Consider the following 21,737-nt stretch of genomic DNA (forward strand, 5'->3'; position numbering starts at 1 on the left):
TGAAATGAACACATTTAGTGGACGAAGGTGTACAGTTTCCCAGTTTGAACATTTGTTCTGTTTACTATGTTCTATTGTGCATAAAATATTGTCTTTTAGTTTTCATTATGTTCAAATTTAAAGAATGTCACAACTTTTCTGGAATTTGTGTTGTACTTGGGGACCAAGCCAGAGCTTTGTGAACTAATATACACATTTTTAAGGTAATTATATATAGCTATGGGAGCCAATGAAGTGTCTTCAATCCCGAGGCAATGTTATCACATTTTTGTGTATCTGTGAGGATTCTGGCTACTACATTTTTTGTGTTTGTCCTTTTTTTTAATCATCTAATATCAGCACAACTCAAAACACCTCCCCAGTATTTAGTAAATCTCAACATATACATTGTTCAGGAAAATATCATACCTTTTTTAAAAAGCAAAATTTGCTGTTTTTGTCAGTTTCTGTGGTCAGGTATTTCTTTTATACTTTGCTATCCACCTAACCACTTCATAGCAAAGAGGACTGATCTGCTAATGGCTTTTCAGGAGACTGATAGCACAAATAATAACCATGTCAAATATACGATGTTCACAAACTGCTAAAGTTAAAATAAAACAAACTAAACATTAGCCTGGAAGACGTCCAAATTTTTCATTTGGATTCATCACTCCTTAAAATCTGTTGCTACTAATTTTTAGTCCAGTTCATGTGCAGTTTGTTATACCTCAGCCTTTTCTCCCTTTTCCCCTTCATTAAGAATAAGATCTCAACCGGCACCTTTCCACTGAGAGCATTTCTGATGAGGCTTCAGTGAACAGTACTGAAAGGCCAGATGCATCTTTTAGGACCTGTGTCAGATCCTTGTTGGATTTGCTCCTTTTTCTTAACGACACGACTTTCATCTACTGTATATATTTTTTTCTAGGTCTGACACTTCTATCAATACATAAAAGGTGAAAATAGTCAGGTATGAAGACTGAACTGAAAATGAGTGAAAAGGCAGCCCAAGAAAACCTTTAAAAGACCAACTACAGATCAAGTCCTTTTAAAAATAATTACATCAAAGTCTGGTTCCTTGGAAGGAAAAAAAATGAAGCAATGAGAGGTGGCTTGAGACTTTTGCACAGTACGTAAACTGTACTGGGACTCAATCCAGAATGGCCAGGAGCAGATACAAATCCCCAAGTGTGAAATATAAATGAAAAGATTTTCACTTTACATTTACTGACATATTTTCATTCTTGCTCTTTTTTGATACTGAGTTAGTGTCTTGTTTAAATTACATTTCAAACAGGTATTACATATACATATAACACATGTAGCTTTTTTTCTTTCATATTTTGGCCAAATATTGCCATTTTAACAAATAACCTGTTTGCCAAAATGGCAATGAAATAATATTTTTTACAGTAAAAGGAAACATTTCTTTTTTGTTAGTGTTAGTACATTTTTTCCATCATATACATGATGGAATACATACATACATCTAATCATGTATCGTCTAAATGAAGCCTGGCTTGTTGTATCCACAAGGGGGAGACACTAACTCAGCCTATCAGACTAAACACATCCAGTTTTCAGCTACCAGTGCAGTCTTTTCATTTTATTTTTAGTTTTACTTTACTTACATTACTTTTCACATAAATTCCAGTTGACTCTGCATTACGTGAAGAACATACATATCACATTTCAAAAATACTTTGGTCCCTTTGACTCACTAAAAGTCATTGGCACATTTTCTGTAGCTGTAAATGCTGCAGTAGGTTAGTGCTCCTCCATTTGCTAGTAATGACAGCTATCAAACCCACTAATCAGGGGAACACATCAGAAGTTTGTTTAGGTCCAAATTATTTATTTAAGTTTTTGCAAGATTCAATTCATGTCTGCATTTTTTAAAAAAGATTCAAGATGCACCTGAGCTCTCAGAGCACAAGGGGGCCCCATTTCAGTGTTTTGCAGCTTGTGTCCATATTTTACTTTCTATCATCTATGATTATTACTTCAACTGAAGCCTGAATTAAGTCCCTATAATGTTAAATGAGTGTGAGAAGATGTTCTGTTGACATATATTTGCATCTTCTTAAATGTCACCAAACTTCAGTAAGGGTCTTTCATCCTGCTGTAATCGATATGAAGTGCGTGTTCAGGATCAGGCCGGGTGTAAAAGAAGTAAGCATGTAATTTTCATAAAGGCTGATACTTAAATCCAGACCATAATGCTTGAATAACCCAACAGCTGCAGATCTTGTTTGTATAGTGTCAGGGCTTTTTAGGGACTTTAGACACTATACTTAACTTTCCGTTGCCCACTCCACACTTCAGTGGAAAGAGGAAAGTCCCAAATTGACCAAGGTAATCTGAACATGGCAGAGGGTGGGGTGGGATAAGATTAAAGATAAGAAGATGAGATGTGATTTTTGCATGTGTTTGCATTTTCAGGATTGCATACAGAATTTGATATCAGGAAAGGTGGGTACCTGTAAGCGTAGTCAACTGATGAGTCAATCTTCCTTTATCCCTAATCCCTTTGGAGATTGCTTGAATTCAGCTCTGATCTGCAGCCTGGTGATATCACCAACTCAAGGCAAGGGATAAACTAATCAAATATTTGAGACAAACGCTGACAATGTCAAATTAAGCCTTGTTTGAACTAAGGCAGCATTGTGGTGAAGGTGTTAGCACTCAACTCCACCATCTGGCTGGGACCCCGTGTTTGCACGGGTTCTCACAGACATGCAGTTAGTGGGGTTAGGTTAACTTATTAACCTATTACCTTAACTTATTACTAAATTGCCCCCTAGGTGTGAGTGTGAATGGTTGTCTATATCTCTGTGTTTGCTCTGCGACAGGCTGGTGAGCTGTCCAGGATGTATCCAACTTGTCATCATTAGAGGATCCTTGAAAATTTCAAAAGGGAAGTTTACCTTTCAAAATCTTTTGTCTTTTGTCACCTCTTCCTTATGAAATGTGTTTGCTTGCTATATGACAGAAACAGCTTAAAATACTCTAAATACAAGGTAGAAGCCATGGTCCAAGCATGCGATTATGCCTGCACAGTGAACATATTTACAGTAACAGAAAAGAAAACACTAAATGCATTGTTGGAGTAGCTTGTTTCAGTAACCTGCTGGTTTCAGTAACTTTCTGGTAGCTGCACTACTTCTTTGCATAATGAGTTGAGTAGTTCAACTATTCCTTTGCTAGTCTTTGCTTACTGAAAACACAGAGAAATCTGGGGCATGACCTTGATATAGATCATGACATTGAACTATAAAGGTATGGCCAGCGCGTTTGTCAGGCAGGGCACCACCACAGACAGCATACAAAACGATGTCACACATTAATTTGTGGTCTGCTTTATAATTGTCACAATGTTGTTTTATTAGATGTCACAAAATTTAGAAGAGTCAAAAAGCTTGCAAGCTTGATTTTCAAACTATATAGATGCCTAGCACAGACATAGAGACCTACTTATTAGTGCTAACAAGAGGATGGATGGATGGATGGATGGATGGATGGATGGATTTTTACTCACCAAAACTGGAGCACATAGACTTCTTGGACAGTCTGTTTAAGTATAGGACTACCCAAATTACTAGTCAAATAATTGCATTAAAAATGCTCCAAAAGCTATAGTAGCACCACAATTATGGACTTAAATTAAAATAAACTGTGCTGTTAAACTGGTTACTTTAATACTGGAGTCCATGTGGACTGACTTTCTTTAGGAGTCAGCCTGAAGTGGTCACTTGAGGAACTGCAGTTCCAATATTGCTTAATTTTCTTTAGCCCTGAAAGGTCTCATTTGACCACCACCACATGGCTGTGCAGAGCATGCGCAGAAGAGCCTATAACTCACAGCATCAAGTAATCATGGATAGGCCTTCCAAATACACAGGCAAGTAACAAAATCTTAGGGAAGTTCATGCTTCTTTAGAAGTTACTGCACGACTGGATGAACCTGCGTGAGCCTCCACCTGTTCTGTTCTCTGAAAGGTTGGTGTCTGACTGATTGCTATGGTTTAAGGCTCCTTGGGGCAGTATTTGTTGTGATTTGAGGATATATAACTGAACCTGATTTGAATTATTAAAAAAAAACAAAAAAGACTGAAAGCAAAGCGATATTAATGTACTTCCCAGTTAATAGTGTGGCTATTCGTTTATTTACTCATGACCAGTCACTAGCAAAATAAAATATTTTGCTCTAAACTCGGCTGAGACAGCCTTAAAAAAATTGTTATGCTTTAATCTAGCGTCATCTTTTCCTTGACTTCTTCTTTGTAACAGAAAGGGTTGTTTTTTTTTTCATGTTTTGATAGTAGTTAGTAGTAGTAGTTTCTGCCAAGTAATTTAATGAATACTTTGATTACCTTGCTAAACTGAAAGTTGCTCACAAATCAAAATTTGTATTGAATCCAAATTTAATGTTGAAATGAACTATTTTAAAAGAAAAAAGTTGTCAGCTATTGATCATGTGCTGGACAGTCGATCGACAGTCGACTAGTGCCTCCGTGTTTGATCTGCATATTGCTATGCACAGAGTCTCCGAACAAGCAACGAGCCATGAACTTCTTGCGAAATTCGGTGTTAAATGTTTTTAACTTGCATGCAAAACAGACAGATGTCAGAAGTCGGAAATGCAAGAATGCTATGAATTCGTCGCTGTTTTCCTGCCTTTCTTAGTATAAAGTTAAGTGGTAGAATCGCTTTGTTTCGGTTTAAAGGGAAAGCACCGTGTCGCTCTGACACTTCATTAAAAGCAGATGAAAGTCGCGCAGCTGCACTCTACCTTGTCATAGGTGCACTAGGACACACATAAGTACCTTATCTCTTAGCGTTTCTTCACATGTAGACTATTTAATTTTTAATTTTTTGTGTTTTTTTCCCCACAGGTCATTGAATTCGAACGCTTATCTAAACCCCACTAGTGACTCAAAAGGAAACAGGGTGATGGTCTGATCGCTGTCCAGTTGATTTCATGGATATGGGAATTGCGCACGGTTGGTTCACTTTGCTTTGACTGATTCCAATAAACTTCTTCAGATCTCGAAGAATCTCTCTCAGTTGATGCCAAGGATCATGACCATGAACGGTACCCACAAGTCGGTTGCCCCAGTGCCGCTGGATTTGCGCACCAATGTCCGAGTGCGTGGGAACGCCGGGGGGACTCCTTCCTGTGGCTCCAGGGACGCTCGGGTGACAGGCGGTTCACCTGCACCTCCGGCGTTCACAGGGGCGGACAGTTTAGATGAAAACTGCCCCACGGTCAGAGGCGTATCGGTCTCACCAACCAGTGCTTCTCGCAAGCGTCCAGCGGATAGATCTGCCTCACAGCTTCCTTTTAGGAAACGCCCGATTCCTGTCGAACCGGAGACCAAGAGACTGTCACCGTCTAAGGCAGAAAGAGAAGATCGATTTTCTCCTCCGGAAGATAAGACTTTAGCCGATCCCGTGGAAAGAGTCGGCATAGCACCAGTGACTCCCAGGCAGCTGGAAGGACAGATTCCAAATGGATACCCCATATGCTTTTTCCCTTACGGTAAGCCTTGCTGGCCAACATTAAGTCTAATACTGCAGTATGGTGTGCAACAGCTTTATTATTTTGTTTTGTTCGTTTTAAATATTGTAAGTGTTTAAACCCCAAAGAAAGAATTGGACCATGAGACTATGAGACCATGAGATGTCTGTAAAATTACCATCTGAAGTTTTGATTTCCCTGTTCTCCAAAGAAAAACGTATTGAATACTTTAGTTTGGTTTAACCAATAATATGTGAAATAGCAGCCTGTGGGTAAAATGATCAGACTAGCTGGCAAAATGTAGGTTTGGAGGACAGAGCAAGGCACTACATGTTGGGGCACATCATTTTTTGTGGTATTACAGGGCATTACCTGCTAATGCTGTTTTGATTTTTAAAACTGTGGCAACAGACAGCTCCTCCTCCCCTTTCTTTAGTGGGTTTCTCTGCCAGTGTGACACTGTGGCAGAAAAGACAGTGAAGTCAGAGACCATAGAGAAGCTACTGCTGCTGAAAATGCCCACTAAGCTATTTTACACCTACTGTACCCCTCATTAGTGTGTTCACTGCATGAATAAAAGTAGCTCACTGGGTCAGTTTACAACTGAATACAGCACACTCATATTTACAGTATATGACTTGTAACTTATCCACTTCCTTATTACAGAAATCACTTGCTTGCCAGGAGCTTTTATAATTATTCATTTATATCTTCATCATTTCTCTTTTCTTTCTCTCTCCCTGCTAACTTCTTTTTATTTCTCTTTCTCATCGTTTCTATTTCTCATTCTGTGTCATCCCTGCTTAGGTCATTACCCAGTGTTCTGCCTGCCTCATCTCTCAGAGCCAAATAATGTTGTGGCCCACCAAACTGAAAACGTCCTGGCTGGTATTGCTCAAGCAACAAGACAAGATGAAGATGGAGATACGTATGTTGATTATTTTCTTTTTCATTCTGACATTTGGGTGTCACTTTATGATATACAATCAGTCCATCCGTCCAAGTAACTGGTGTATATAGTAAACTTAAACGATGATTCATCCACCTTGTGCATGATTGTGTCATTTGTCATTTTGAAAGTCATAACTTGGCACATTTTATGGATTTGAAAATTCAGCACAATCATTTCACTTCAAGAAATTTTCATTAGAGGGACTTCTAAGAGGATAATAGTTTGAAAATTGAGGTCTACTGTACAGTATGAGTCTGAGATTCAAGTCAATCCCAACTTCTCAGAAGTGGTGACTCATCAATTGCCAGATATGAAAGTCGCACTCAACTTAAACTTTGTCAAAAAAAAGTTTATTGTTACAAAAAAATGTAAAGTCTAAATCTGACTCATATTGTCATTTTTAAATAACATAACATGGCCAGTGACAGTAAATAGAAGGACATATGCAGCAAGTTCAGACTCATCCTCAACACCATGAACATTAAAACCACAAACTGTATGTAAAAGATGGCCATAGTATAATGATTGCAACTTTAGCTTCATGATGGTGGTCTTTTGGGAGCAAAAAGTTTCTATAGATATAAAAAGGACGTGGAGAGTTAACTTTACAGTGCCACTTGGCTAGCTTGGTTAGGAAAGCGTATGGGTATATCACATACATATGGGAGTCAATATGAGTTGACTTAGCTTAAAATAGCTAAGTCAACTAACATGCATGTACATGTTGGCTTCATTTTTCAGCTCCTGACCACGCCCCTTGATTCAAACATGCAAATGATAGCAAGTGATTATATTTAAGCTATAGGGTTCACACATATCTCATTATCTTAATATGTTTTCCAGTGTATAGTTGTATGAGTACGCATCCTAATCCAGTTTCACAACAGACGTTTTGATTTTCACTGTAGGAAAACCATATGCAGTTAATGATGCTTTTGTTTGATTCAACTATCCCAGTCACCCTTCGTAATGCGGCGATACCCCTGAAACTAAAGCAGCTGCATGGAATTGTGCAGTCATATTTTTCCTACTGTATTATATATCAAAGTGTTTTTCGTTAGAAAGCTTTCCAACATTAATCATGTATCACAACTTCTTACCAAACACCGAAAGGCCCTTGTGATGAAAACGTGCAGTCTGATCATTACTATTGCTTTTACATTTTTAAGTCTAAACTAAGTTCTCAAGGAAAACTGTTCACTTCAATAAGATGTCAGTGCAAGTGATTTACCAGGAACGACCCAAACAACATTAATGTCAATGTCCTGATGTTGAAGACAAAACCTCTGCTGTTGCACAATGAGACATGAGATATCAGTAGCATTCTTTGTTTATTTGATCTCCATGACTCACCTGACTGTGCATACTGAGTAGGTACAGTCAGTCAGTGTGCCCTCCCATTATTGACTGCATTTTCACTTCCTGTAAGGAAAACTGGTTCACTGCTGATAAGGACTTATTGAGATTTAACATACCTAACATACTAACCTGGAAGCTATACTATAGATCTAGGCTGAGAGTTAATTGTTTGTATTCACATGTTGAACAATCCAGAGTCAGCTGACTGGTCCCTCGGGGTGTGAGGTGGTGGTAGTGAGAATACACAGGACACCAGAGGAGTTTTCGAGACCACATGAATGCAAATATTAAACTTTAACGCATGGTTACTTTACTTTGTCTAAAGCTACCACCCACACACTAATTAAAACTACAGAAATTCATACAAAGACACAAAGAATCATGTGACCGAAAGCAAAGCATGTCCAAGAATTTATTGGCACTTTGATCATGCAGTTTCAAAAAGTATCATCATCATTTGCATTCACTCAAAAAAAAAACCAAACCTCATGATGACCAATATTTAGCCGAGCCACAAGTCAAGTCCCGTGGTATCTTACAGCTGCTTATTATCTCATATTTGCTTTGTAACTGCAATAACATGTCCATCTTTAACAGATGGTTCCACGGAAGTAGATGAATGCATGTCTCAGATCAAAAAAAGCTTTAAAAACAACAGTTTTTATTTTATATTCTATTAAAGTAAGTTTTTTTTTTTAACCGCCTTTGACATCTTAGCTGTGCTCTGATTTAATTTTTTATCTCCACTTGTGCGCCTCACAGTTGTACACTAAACTTGCTGTGTAGGCATAATGCAAATCAAAAGTCTGTCTCATTAGCAGAAACTCGGTGCAAGACAGATTAAGTGCAGAAACTTTACACAACACCTAGTCCCTTTGCTTTCGCAGGCATCGGTTAGTTCTAGAGTACCTTCTTGTTGCTTTGTGGTTGTTTAAAATTTAGTGTGAATTCTTCAGAAAGAAACATTTACAGCACCCTCTCGTTTTTCACACTGTATGCATATGAGTGTGTGTGTGTGTATGTATGTGCGTGTATACATAATGTGTTTGATGGTGAGCATGCGCCTGCTTTTACGTCAATGGGATTTGTTCTCAGCGCCTCTGAGCCCCTTAGTTTCGGGAAAACCAGTGAGTGCTCAGTTTTAAAAAACTGTTGTGGTTTTTCTCAGGTGTCTCTGTCTCTCTCTTTTCTTCTCTGTGTTTTTTAAATGAATGGGCTCAAAAAACCCAAACATCCGCTCTTGACTTCCTCATTTACCGCTTTCTTTCTATCAGGTTCATCTCTCTCTCTCTCGCTCTCTCTTTCTCACTCTCTCTCTCTCTCTCTCTCTCTCTCTCTCTCACTCCTCTTTTCTGTTCTGTTACACTGTCATTTCAATGGAAGATGTGCAAAACTGTTGATTTACTTACAGCTCCTACATGCATGCTTCCAGTCAGTCAGTTACATAGTTACATACCATGACATACATAGCTTAGCAATGCTCTTATTCAAACTGCATTTATTCAGCTTCATCAGCTTGCATCCATTCAGTGCATAGGTTTAAACTGACACATTTAAGTTTGATTAGATGAAAACTAGAAAATTATTAGGTTTGTCCTCTGGGAGCATGGATATTTGAGTTGTGTTTAGATGTAAGTTTATCAGTTGAAAAACTCTAAACTGGAATTTCTGTTTCCTTTCTCTTTTTTGTAATGGTGAGATGGTCTTGAGAACACTAACTTGCACTTAATCTTGAAAGTCCACAAAAATGATAAGACTGAATCACTTATCACCTGCATGTGAAGGATCACCTTTGTTAATGTAACCAGTCCATCCATCCAAGGCCTTTACTGGTTGAGGACATATAGCACTTTCTTCTATTCAGGAATAGTTCTCCAAGTGTCTTGAAGCACATTCAAAGCTCTTCTTTGGATTTTGGCTGCCTTTAGTTCCAATCTTTGGGCAGAAAAGGAATGAAAAAGCAGCCAGTGTCCAGAGAAAAACTTTGAAAGACCTTCAGAAAATCTGGAAAACTATTATTGAAGACCACTGGCTCTGGTGGCTCAAGACTTTTGGATAGTCCTGTTTGTCATTGCATCCACTAGAGCAAGTCCTGCCGTTTTATATTAGTTGGCACTGATGGTGCCTCCACAGATATGAAAGTTCAAGATCTTATACAATTATGAGTGCTTTTGATTGAACTCTAACAGCTAGTATTTCTCCTCTTTAATTTGCATCCATCCATGATTAAAGGATTTAAAATGTGAGTCAGGCTAGAACTGCTTTTTCTTTGCATAGTAAAGTTTTTAACTTGCTCTAGTGGATGCAATGACAAACGGTATATTTATATAATAAACTACTTGCTCATCAAAGTTCCCACGTAAATATATTTGCACCATCATAGACTGAAAGTAGTATAATTGTTAATGACAAGCACGGTAGGATGTGAAGTAAGTCGTCATTTCTTGTTAACTGGACTGTGGTGTGACTCTGCTTCTCTTTTGTTTACTACACGTTCAAACTGACACATCATCTCATTGCTCAGCTGGTCCACAGACCACAGGAAATGTTAGGCTTCAGTCTGATCATTCAGTCTGGCTGCACTCTCACCCTCCATACCAAACAGGATACCACATGCCTCTCTCTCTCTCTCTCTCTCTCTCTCTCTCTCTCTCTCTCTCTCTCTCTCTCTCTCTCTCTCTCTCTCTCTCTCACACATACACACAGTTACCATCTGTGTTAAGCTTGGGACTCCTGTCTGCGTCAGGGCTGCTGTGCCTGGGGTTATCTGGGGCTGTGGTCTGCCCCACTTCCAGGAACAAGAAACAGTGCAGTTTCATCTTAAGAGAAAAGAGACACATAGATGATGATATAAAAGGGCTGAGCAAGATAAACAGAATGATAATAGGCATACATGGAGGCAAAGGATCTGAGTATTAAGTTTTTTAAGGGTTATTCATGAATGATCCAAAAATAAATCTATTTTTCACACTTTTCTCAGGGCTCAGAATCACAAAACCCTGCTAAAGTCATATATGAATTGCCTGTCACTATGTTTGAGACCATATATAGTGTGCCATGAATGATTATCTCCTTTATTGTAGTGTTTATTGTGGAGACACTGCAGGTGCTTTTTAAAGCTAGTTATGGGTAGCCAATAACATGTACAGTAAATATAACCAAACCTTTGTTGATGCAGATTTCTTCACTTTGCTGAGCTTAGTTACAGGAACAGGGATCTGCTGAGGGAAGAACCGCCCTGCACACTTGACATACAAAATTGTTTATTGCAGTCACACTTGAAAACTACTCTTGCACAGAGAACATTTGTTTTGTTTAACTTATGCTCTATAGTCAAGAAGCCTTGCTTAAGCGTGGCTTTTAGAATTAAGCATGCATATACATATGCACAGATGGTTTATCTACTTTTTGCATTTATTTTGCATTCTTTTAGCACACACACACACACACACACACACACACACACACACACACACACACACACACACACACAAATTTCCTGCAACTGCCAAGTGAATGTTGGTTACAGAACACAGTTTGAAGGAATATTTATGATCATTAAATGCCAGGACACAGATTTAAAAAAAAAATAATACTTGGGAAAATCTTAATATGTAGTATGTAATGTAGAAAATTGAAAATTGTAATCAATTTAAGCTATTTTTTTCCAAGGGCGACTCTTCTTTAACTTAACTTTGTGTCACTGGGACACATCTCACGTAACTGAGAGTGTTGCAAAGTGTTGCAAGTGCTTTTGTCATTATGTGAACTTATTTTTTGACCTCATATTGCCTTCAAAGGTACTTTTAACTTATTCTAAAGAACTGTCTCTGTTTCCTGTTGCATAATTGCACTGTATGTCTGATTATGACTTATCTGTTGAAGCTGACTGAGCAAAACTAAAGAAAGCCCCTGTCAGAAACCATACAGCTTAATAACTAGATTTCAGTGCACATAGACCAAGATAGAGGAAAAAGAATGCTGTCTTTGTTAGTGACAACAGGAAGTGACATAAAACTTGTCTGGGTCTTACTGGAAGCTGCTTCTTCTGATAGAGCAAAAAAAGAAAAATGTGAAAACTGATAAACTGTTTTCTACAACATGCCTCTGCACCACCACCCCACTCCCCCAATCAGTTTCCTGCCCATCCCTGTCCCAAACCCTGCCCTGTGTTTGTTCGTTTGCTTCATGTATAGATCACAGACAGTGGTTTCTTGATAAGGTTGTGTGATAAAGAAACTGTGAGTCAGTGCTGTACATCTACTGAACTTGTCAGTGCAACTTTCAGTGTTATAACTTAAATCAAGTGATCAAGCAGAATTGGCTGATTTTGATCAAAAAACAAACTTTAGTCCTCCACATGTTAAGTTTAAAGGCCACAAAGGTAATGGCCCCCTTCTTAGGTTATCGGAGGTTAGCTTAGTTTAGCATAAATGCTAACGACAGGGAGAAAACAATTTTCAAAAGTACAATTATGAAGATGCTATGTCTAAGTATTTTCATCTACATATAAAAGCGTTGTACATGTTAAAATAAAACAAACAAAAAGTTTGTTGCCACAGTAAAGTTGCCGGGCAACCATCTAAGACTGCAAGTTTTTCCAGGCACTGACTTAGTCTGGCATATAGCTTTAGCAAAACCACAGCTGTTGTTTTTCGTTTTTACATGCTACGTGTTAATTAAGGTGTTTTTACACTTGCACGGCAGTTATGAACTTTTACCTGAGGACGATGCATGTGAGAATTCAGTTGTCATTTATAAGTGGATTGGACTTTAAAACTGCCAGCTTCCTGTTTAAAGTTCATGTGATATATACTTGTGACAGTGTGACAATAGCACAAGTAATAGTCTGGTGACCCGGTTCTCCTACTTCTTTGATAGGCCATGTGTGAACAAAGCTTCATTGTGCTTTAGTGTGTAGGTGCTACTAGGTGGCTTCTAATAAAGACTCAGCCAGGCTCACTATTGTTCCGTTTCCACTTGTTGTTTTAAGTTGTTGATGATGGGGATGCATTAATTTTAAAGGTTAATTCTGTATATGATGTAAAGAACTGCCATTACTCATGCAAGCACATGATCACACAGTAGTTTTGCAGTTTAATCTTGTTAACCTATCCAAAAGGTATTGTTTTATATACTAGAGGACATACAGTGTTATAAACAAAGCAAGCATTCATGACCGTGGCTGAGCATTTTTGCTTTGGAGTCAATACTGAGAGCCCAGGTTTTACAGTAAGAAAATGAAATAAAAGAAAACAGTTCTGTCTGCTTGCAGAGCGAGACTAACTTGTCAGGCTTGGTAATTTGGAACAAGTCTTTGCTCATGTGTGTGTCTGTGTATCTCTATGCTCCATCTCTGGAAATGCTTCTGGAGTTGACTATAACTCATTACTTTACACATGTTGTATTATGCCCAACAGTATGTTTCCTAACAAGTAAATACCTTTGGTTTGACGAGAACTTTATCGTCTGCAACAACTCGTTATACGCTATCCAATACACTTCCTGCAATTTAAAAAAAATTAAATGATTTTCTTCTCCTGACTAATATTGTGGGTTGTGCGCATGTGCTGCCTTCTTTTATTTAGCACAATAATTTGTGAGTGAGTGAGACTCACAGATACAGAGGGAGAGTGGTTGCAGGTTTCTGACAAGAGGTCAGGAATGAGGCACACACTAATTTCCATATATGTACATATATTGATTCATATTGGGGAAATAGTGAAGAGTTACATGTACCACTTTTTCAGCCATGAAGGGATTTTGGGATGGGGATTTGGATTCGGATGAAAAGAGATTAGCTTTTACGGGTTTGATCAATGATAATCAGGTTGAAAATTAGAAATAGGTTGTGTTAAATCCAAGTTGAAAATGCAACACCTGTTGACTGTGTCAATTTTTTGTGTGCATGTGTCCTTCACAGAGCTCTCCATATAGCCGTGGTCCAGGGAGAATTGGCCATAGTCTACAAACTCATCCAGCTCTTGGTGTTGGCTCATAAAGACGTTGATATCTACAACAATCTCCGTCAGGTAAAACAGATGCATTGATAAAGCTACTGACAAATATACACATGCACACAGTTCTGACCATTAAATGCCAGGAGACAGAGCTTTTATAGTCACGGGGTTTTGCAAAGAAATGTAAATAGTTTAAAGCAAAGAATCTTTGCTGATTATGGAGCTGTTGGCATGTGTGGACATGTGCACACTTGCAGAAAAAGCTTAGCATGTAAAACAGCCTCAGCATGCACAATATATTTCCCCGTCTCACCCTTCTGATAACACTTACATGGAAAAGAAAGAAAGAGGAAGTGAATTGGTTTCCTCCTTGCCTTGCAGTGCATTATCACACACTTACGGTCATGGCAGCTGAGGGTTGTGCAGTGGAATTCACCCTTCCCGGTTTCTCCACCTGTACTTGCCACAAGCCAAAGCCATGCACATTCTGGGAAGGACTATGTGTGATTTCCAGTGTTCTGTATTTTGCACATGGTTTTCTAGTGGTCACTTTCTGTATATGTAGCAAGGGATTTTTCAGTGTTTACATGTAGGATTTACCATGTTGTGAAATTCAGAAAGAAGAAAGCCAATATGATTAACTGGCACAAAAATGACTCACACTAACTCCCAGAAACCTTACACTGATACCTAGTGTGTTTACCTTAAGTAAAAAAAAATGTTCATATGCAAAATTACACGGTAAAATTTCCAAAAGTGCCTTTTAAACTTGTATTTTGCACATATTTTAATTTATGCAGGGCAGTTTTAGGTTTTTGATGTGAAAAACTGACAAATAGATCCAATGCAGTTTCACTGGGGTGACTTTTCCCAAGAAAAATGATGGAGCACTGCAACTCCCTACTTACTCTATCAACATGTTTTATTGGGATTGTGTATATGGAGTTGCTTTTAAGTGTTTCCCAATCCAGGGCTGTCCCAGGCACTGGTGCCAAGCCAACAGTTCAACATTCTCTTCTCCTTTGTTGTCTCCTGATTTCTGCTGGCTTTCTCTTTTCCATTCCTCAATAGAAAAGCAACCAAGCTTTTTCAGAGCTTCAGTTCTCAAGTCTGGAGTTTGTTCTCAAGTGTGGGGTTTCACACCACATAGAACGCCACAGGCAAGCTTACCAGAAATAATGCTTGTGCTATCATCAGTTGTTGTCTTTCCTCATCGCTGAGGCTTGACAGCATAGGTTTTATGATATCCTGTGTTTGCCCTATGTATGAAAATGCATGCACGCAATACACACACTCACACACACATACATGCACATACACACTCACATTTGAAGTCATACACAGTTATAACCGAAAAGGGAGATTTACAGGCATAGGTCCCGCCACAGTCATTTGCCTACCAGATTGCGTGGTTTTGACTGAAAACCAGGCACAATGAATAAACTTATCAAAATGAAGGTAGGGAACTTTTTAAATTTTAAAAACACTGAGTTCACTTCATAGTCCAGAAGACATCTAGCACAGGCCATTTTCTAATATAAAAAACCAGGCACAATTAAAATACAACTTATCCAATGATGACAAATCCTGAGTTTCTGTGGTTTTGCATATGGAACATTTTGACAGAGTGTTACTATCAGTATTGTAACTGAAGAGCAGTGCAAGTGTCACGGCATGATTTGCCTTCCACTCCCAGAACTACAACAATAGTATAGAGACAGCTGTTTGATACTCCCACATGCTATCAGCTACACAAACACATACTACAATAGTAAACTTTTGCTTCTCTTATGACAGCGGATAATGTAGCGTGATGCTGACACTGTGGGGTTTGGGGACTAAATCCTTTGGGGCCACCCACACTAAAACGTGCACTGACTGACATGTGGATTAGAACAGAGACTACCATGTGGACGTGTTACCGTTACAGTGCAGTATGCGGTTGGCAGTTTAACAATTGAATAATTGTTTTCTTTTTGTTTATGGCACGTTGGTGGTATGCCATTTTATTTCTCAGTGTGAGCGTGTGTGCATGTGTGTGCACAAACAAGGCATCCGTGTGCGTTTGTGTGTACTTTAGTGTCCTCGTTCCGAGAAGTCACATGACCCCTCCCTCCCCCCCGCCTTGCTTTGGGCTGTTTCTCAACATACCTTGCAGTGAGGTTCAGAGGGTAGTTTACAGGGACTTTCCCTTCATGCGCGTGCCTCTCTCTCTCTCTGTCTCGCTTGTGTTGTTTCTCTATCTCCCTCAGTCTCTCTCTCTCTTTTTTTATATCTCTCGCTGCATATATCTTTGGTTATAGAATTTGGTTTCTAACCATAACTGATGAACTGACTGATCCTATCAGTGTAACTGTCAACAACACTGACGTAAGCATGTGATGTTTATTTGTGCAATAGGCCTGGCTTTACCCTCTTGTGCTCACAGCAGAAGACAAGTCTTTGGCGCTTTGTGCTGCCTTCCCCTTGTTTGGAACTGCCTGGGGTTGTTTTTCATGCCCCCAAACCTCTACTGCTGTCATTTTTTACCTCATCCATGATGATCCACTCATCTTTCAGGAATGTAAGCCTATGAGGACAGACCCAAGGGAAAGAGAAGGGATTTTCCCTTGTTATCCTGTCTTTCCCCTGGACTCCCCTCTGCCACTTCCGTTTTTTTCCCTTGTTCTCCACCCCTTCATTCCCTTCCTACCTTTCCTCTTATCTTTGCTGAAATTTGGTTTAGTCACTGTGAAATCTATTACAGGAAGCCAAAGCCAGAGCCTGCCAGCTCTAAGGGGGTCTATATTAAAGGCCATAAAAGGCCTTAGTGGTAAAGTAATATCGAAAGGGATTTAAGACATGTCCTTAATGGCGTTTGGGAAAAGTTAATAGTATGGTAGCATTTCATAATATTGTTCTATAGTAAATGTTTATAGCAGAAAGTTCAAATACTGGAAATCTTTCAGGGAACATGATTGTGTACATGACTGTGTACTTATGCATGTTTGTGAGTCATAGGATTCAGGGAAGTTGCATTGACACATTGGAGGAATTCCACAAAGATGTTCTCCCACTGCTACCCTACCTACTTTAATAGTCTTTACTGGAATGAACTCTCGATGCACAGACATGCACGCACACACACATACACGTTAGTAGTAACACAGCAAAAGTGAAACTTGGAGAAGCAGTCCGTTCCTACTTGCTGCATTTATTGTGTAACTAGAATAGCATCTAAAAAAGTCCAGGTTTAAATACTTCCCTTTATGACTGAACTATGAACTAAGGATTGCTTAATGAACCCCAGGTTGCCTGCGCCCTGCCGAGCCGTAGTTGACATAATATAAACAGGATGATACATGGTGACCTCACCCACAGGAACATCCTAGATTGCTAAAGGGATTTTAGTCAGTGCTTACAATATTCATCCAGGCAAACAGCTGGTGAACAATGACTTTTGCTTTTCCCGGCATTGTCGACTGTGGTTCAGAACAGGTTCTTCCTCATTTTCAGTTAATCACAAAGTCTGATGCTTCTACTCTTGTTGACAGAGTTTGTTCTGTAAGATATATTAATTTAAGTGCTGAAAACTTTGCACTTTGTGTATTTCGTGAGTGTATTTGTGTAAATCTAGGAATACACATGCATAGGTGAAGCCAGCTCATGGTCATTGTGTGTTTGTTCTAGGTGTTGATGTGTTCTTGCAAGCACTGTTTTTTTTGGGTTTTTTTGTCTCATTGACCTTTAACCTGTTGAACAGGTTATAGGTAAACAGAGGCCTTTACAAGAAAACACCGCATTCTTCCTTAACTTCACTGACAAGAATAGTTATCGTAAATTAGCCAAAGTAAACACTGTGCCTTTTTATGTCAAGTATGTATTTCCCTTGTTTGTGGGCTTTGTGAAAAAACCAAAAGCTTGAGAAACACTGCACTGCATCTTTATGGTTATCAGCCGTGATATATCTGGCTTGTTTAAACTATAATTTTTGTTGTTATTCCCCCTCAGACTCCCCTTCATTTGGCAGTGATAACTAAGCAGGCAAACATGGTGGAAGCTTTGTTGAAAGCAGGGGCCGACCCTGCAGCCTTGGACCGTAATGGGCAAACAGCGCTCCACCTCTGCTGTGAATATGACCAGCGGGATTGCCTGTCTGTAGTGCTTTCTATGCCATCATCCGCCACCTGCCTTGAGATCCGAAATTTTGAGGGTGAGTTACTAAAGATACTTCTTGGCATGTATTACACTAAAAGGGTTGCTTACACCTCTTTAGCTCTCACTAAGTGTGATAAAGTCTGTAATTATTTGCAAGCATTTTTATCTCAGATTAAAATCATTTTTGATTTAATTTAACTAATTCATAAAATATCAAATTAAACATGGTTGGCTAGCAATTAAACTATACTTCCTGATATATTTTCTGTTTATTTTTGTTGTTGTTGTTTTTGTCACATGACCCCTGTATTTGTGACCCAGTTTACGTTTACATCTATCAGTTGAAACATGTGCACAACCAAGTGAAGTGAATTAAAAAGCGCTGACACAGTTTCCAGACTGAAAGTGCTATGAAAAGAAAATTGCATTACTACATTACTACAGTGAATACACCTATTCTTATAATCTCCTTAACTGCCTTAACAGTCTGTTGGTGGGTATGAAAAATGTAAACCCACGCTCAGGTATGGGTTGGGTTGGTTGTTTTGGGTGTGTGGGTGGGAAGAGGACATTTCCTTCCTTTGTGGTCTGGTGTCAGTGTAGTGTCGCATTGCCAAATCTCCAAGCAGCTTTGAAGACATTTATTTGTACCTCTGTAACTGATATCTTTTTCTCAATGTGTAAAAGATCTGAACATGAATATAAAATGCAGGCTTTTCCTTTTTTTATTATTCTTAGGTTTGAGCCCTCTCCATCTGGCTGTTCTGCAGGGCCATAAGGATTTGGCAAGAATGTTACTGGATGCTGGAGCTGACATCAATGCTATGGTCAGTCCCTGCTGTACCGACTCAGCACTGTGGGTTTCACAGCATCACGGCTTTTTTACATTTCCGCTCTGCATTCTCTGACTTTTCCCATGGTGCTTTTTTTTCTCTCTAATCAGGACATCAAAAGTGGCCAGAGTCCTCTCATGCATGCTGTGGAGAGCAATAACGCAGACATGGTCCACTTCCTCATTGAGGTAATGAATTTGTGTGGGTAGAAGAGGGGAGAGAAGGGTTGTGACTCAGCGGAGTTAAATAATTCTGCTTTTCTCTTTCCACCTCATTATCAGTGCATAGTTTTGTATTCCTTTTTCTTCTTAGGGTCCTTTTTGAAGTATTGTAATATAATTGTAGTTTTTCTTTATTTTTAGAGTTTAGCAGCTATGCTGTATATGTGAATCTTTTCTCCTTTCTTCATCACAGACTGCACTCACCCTCTTTGGGACATTATCTCTTGTTTCATTTTCTAAGTTACCGACATCTACTCTGGCTTCCTTTATGAATCATTTTCTGGTGATTTTCTGTTGCAGAATAGATGTGATGTCAACAGCCAGTCATATAGTGGGAACACGGCTCTACACAGCGCTTGTGGCCGAGGTCAGGTGGAGACAGTGCGGCTGCTGCTGAAGAGTGGAGCTGACAGTAGCCTCAAGAACTACCACAATGACACCCCAGTGATGGTGGCCAAGAACAAAAAAGTGAGTGAGGCGATGACAAAGAGGAAAAACAATAAATATAATGGACATTGCTGAAATTCCATTGTTACAGTGTTGTTCCTTTTATTCTGTTTTATGGTTGTATGTTCCTGCTTCTTGTGCTGGAAAACAATAAACCTCCTAAAGGTTACTGATCTAACAGTAAATCACTTCCTTATATTTGTCCAAATTTTCAGTCTCTCTCTATGATTTTACTATGGGAATTCACAGCTATGTGTTACATAATTTATGTCAGAACAGATACAAACAGTTGCAAAACCTACTTGGCCTAGCTCTGGTTAGTGGGAAGAAAGAGTTGAAGCCAAAATGGGAAGTAAATGTGTGTATCGTTCCCTCTAGAGGCCAAACCTGAATAGTGCACCATTTCCCTCTAGTTATTTTAGTATATCACTATGAGTCTTATTTTAAGTCACGTACAAAGTTTTTAATGAACTATAAATTGTTTTACAGATAGCAGATGTGTTACGAGGAAGAGGCTCCAGGCAAATAAGAGTCCAAGATCAGCACTGCATGTCAGTCTCACCAGTTGAGAGCAACCTAACAGAAAACGGTGAGGAGCATTCAAGTGTCTTTTTCTCTCACACACAGAAACAACAAAATTTGCAGAATTTAATTTATACTCTGTGCTTCTCCTTTAGGGTCCCCATCTCCCAGCCATAGTCGTGGGTGCTCACCTTCAACTACGCCACACATTGTTCATCAGAATGCTTCCCACTCTCCAGAGACTTCCATTTTACGATCTCAGACTTATTGTCCAGTAAGACTTGCGTCTATGTCCACACAGTCGAGCATCAAGGAAGCAATCAGACGACATCATGCTGGAGAGGGCTTCACCCAATGGGATGGCGGGGCAGGAATGGACTGCACTTGAAATTAGGCCAAACCTCCCATTTTTCTTCCTTGGACAATCATAGTTTGTGTCCTTTCTCAGGCTTTCATGCCTTGACAGACTTGCCTGCAGCCTCCCTGCTTAGCTTGCTGCTTCTAAGGAGACTCCGGTCCTGTACTGACTCTTTGAAAACTGGGGAGTGAAACACTGCTGGAAAACTATGCATCAGTAGAAATATTCCACTGCATGCATTCAAGACTGAACATAAAAAACATTTTTTAAAACTATGTACAGACATGAGTAAATGACTGCTACGGACCAAAGCTCACTGAACTCAGAGTCCCATCTTAAAAGTATTTCTAGGCACTTTGTCTTAATTTCTGATTAGCAGATTAGAGGGGATGATGCTATGCAACAAATGTACCTGGCCTTACTTGAACTGTGGATATTGCATTAAGAGTGTCTTCATCATTATGCCACCAAGACTTCTTAAGTTTGCAGTCTCCTTGTAAGACTTAGCATATATTGCTCAGTCAAATACCTGGTTTCCTTTCTTTTGATAATCTGTGCACAGGCATTGTACCTCTTATGTCTGTTAGTGTGTGTGTTGATGTGTTTTTTAATGGTAAAAAATGTAGATATTTTTTATAAATAAAAACAATAAAACATAAAAATATAATAAAATAATATAATAAAAAATGTGATGTCTTGCTTTAGCTTTATTATTCACCTTAAACCTTTTTGTGATCAAGTATTTATGTAACAAGAAGAAAAGATTAAAAATGGGGTACGATGACAGGCACACAGGTGACAGAACAGGATGTGAGACAAAACAGTTTCCATCCCCTCTTCACTTTCCTTTTTTTAACCAAGCCGCTCTACGCCCACCCACAAACCCCTAACACAATAAGCAAGGGTAGCACGAGGGAAATGAAACACCTCACTGCTGCCAAAGCATCATCTGAACATTACAGATAAATCACCAATGTTTAAACACAAAGCAAAATAGATGATTATACAAATCTCTTCAAAATAACTCAAGATAGCCAAGAACACAAACAAAAAAAAAAACCCAATTTGCCAACAGCATCTGTAATAACACAGATTTTCTCTGTCAGCTTTGACCAAAACATAATACCTTTTTTGTTTGTACATAATATAACTGTGGTGCGGAAAGCTCCACCTGTGCAATATCCCAGTAATAATAGAGCCATTCCCATACTGACAGCATTTGTGAAACTCATAAGACCAGCTAACAACGGGTGCCTGTTATCTATAGTTAGCTCCAAAGAGGATGCGATATTGATTAATAGTGAAAATCATATTCTCTGTTTTAACAACCACAATAAGAATTCACACTGGTATTTGTTATATGAGATATATGACGTGTGCATAAATTTAAGGATACAGATAGGTTTGGATCAGATACTGGTTTGGATTTCTGGATGACATGAATA

The 21,737-nt window shown here is 39.0% G+C and overlaps 1 protein-coding gene across 1 annotated transcript; it reads left to right on the top strand.

Moving 5' to 3' along the window:
- Nucleotides 1–4,926: 4,926 nt before the first annotated feature.
- Nucleotides 4,927–20,888, top strand: bcl3 (BCL3 transcription coactivator). Its single transcript, XM_063487562.1, has 9 exons — nucleotides 4,927–5,524; nucleotides 6,311–6,431; nucleotides 13,738–13,846; nucleotides 17,765–17,966; nucleotides 18,650–18,738; nucleotides 18,855–18,932; nucleotides 19,266–19,433; nucleotides 19,902–20,001; nucleotides 20,090–20,888. Exons 1-9 carry the CDS (start codon nucleotides 5,053–5,055, stop codon nucleotides 20,320–20,322), a joined length of 1,572 nt encoding a protein of 523 aa, XP_063343632.1. The 5' UTR covers nucleotides 4,927–5,052; the 3' UTR covers nucleotides 20,323–20,888.
- The last annotated feature ends 849 nt before the right edge of the window (nucleotides 20,889–21,737 follow it).

Source organism: Pelmatolapia mariae, linkage group LG10_11 (genome assembly GCF_036321145.2).
Source record: "Pelmatolapia mariae isolate MD_Pm_ZW linkage group LG10_11, Pm_UMD_F_2, whole genome shotgun sequence".
Taxonomy (NCBI): domain Eukaryota; kingdom Metazoa; phylum Chordata; class Actinopteri; order Cichliformes; family Cichlidae; genus Pelmatolapia; species Pelmatolapia mariae.

Coding starts and splice junctions, on each gene's coding strand:
- bcl3 (XM_063487562.1), top strand. CDS start 5,053: ATGCCAAGGATCATGACCATGAACGGTACCCACAAGTCGGTTGCCCCA. Junction 13,847..17,764: donor TCTACAACAATCTCCGTCAG/GTAAAACAGATG, acceptor ATTCCCCCTCAG/ACTCCCCTTCATTTGGCAGT. Junction 20,002..20,089: donor GAGCAACCTAACAGAAAACG/GTGAGGAGCATT, acceptor CTTCTCCTTTAG/GGTCCCCATCTCCCAGCCAT.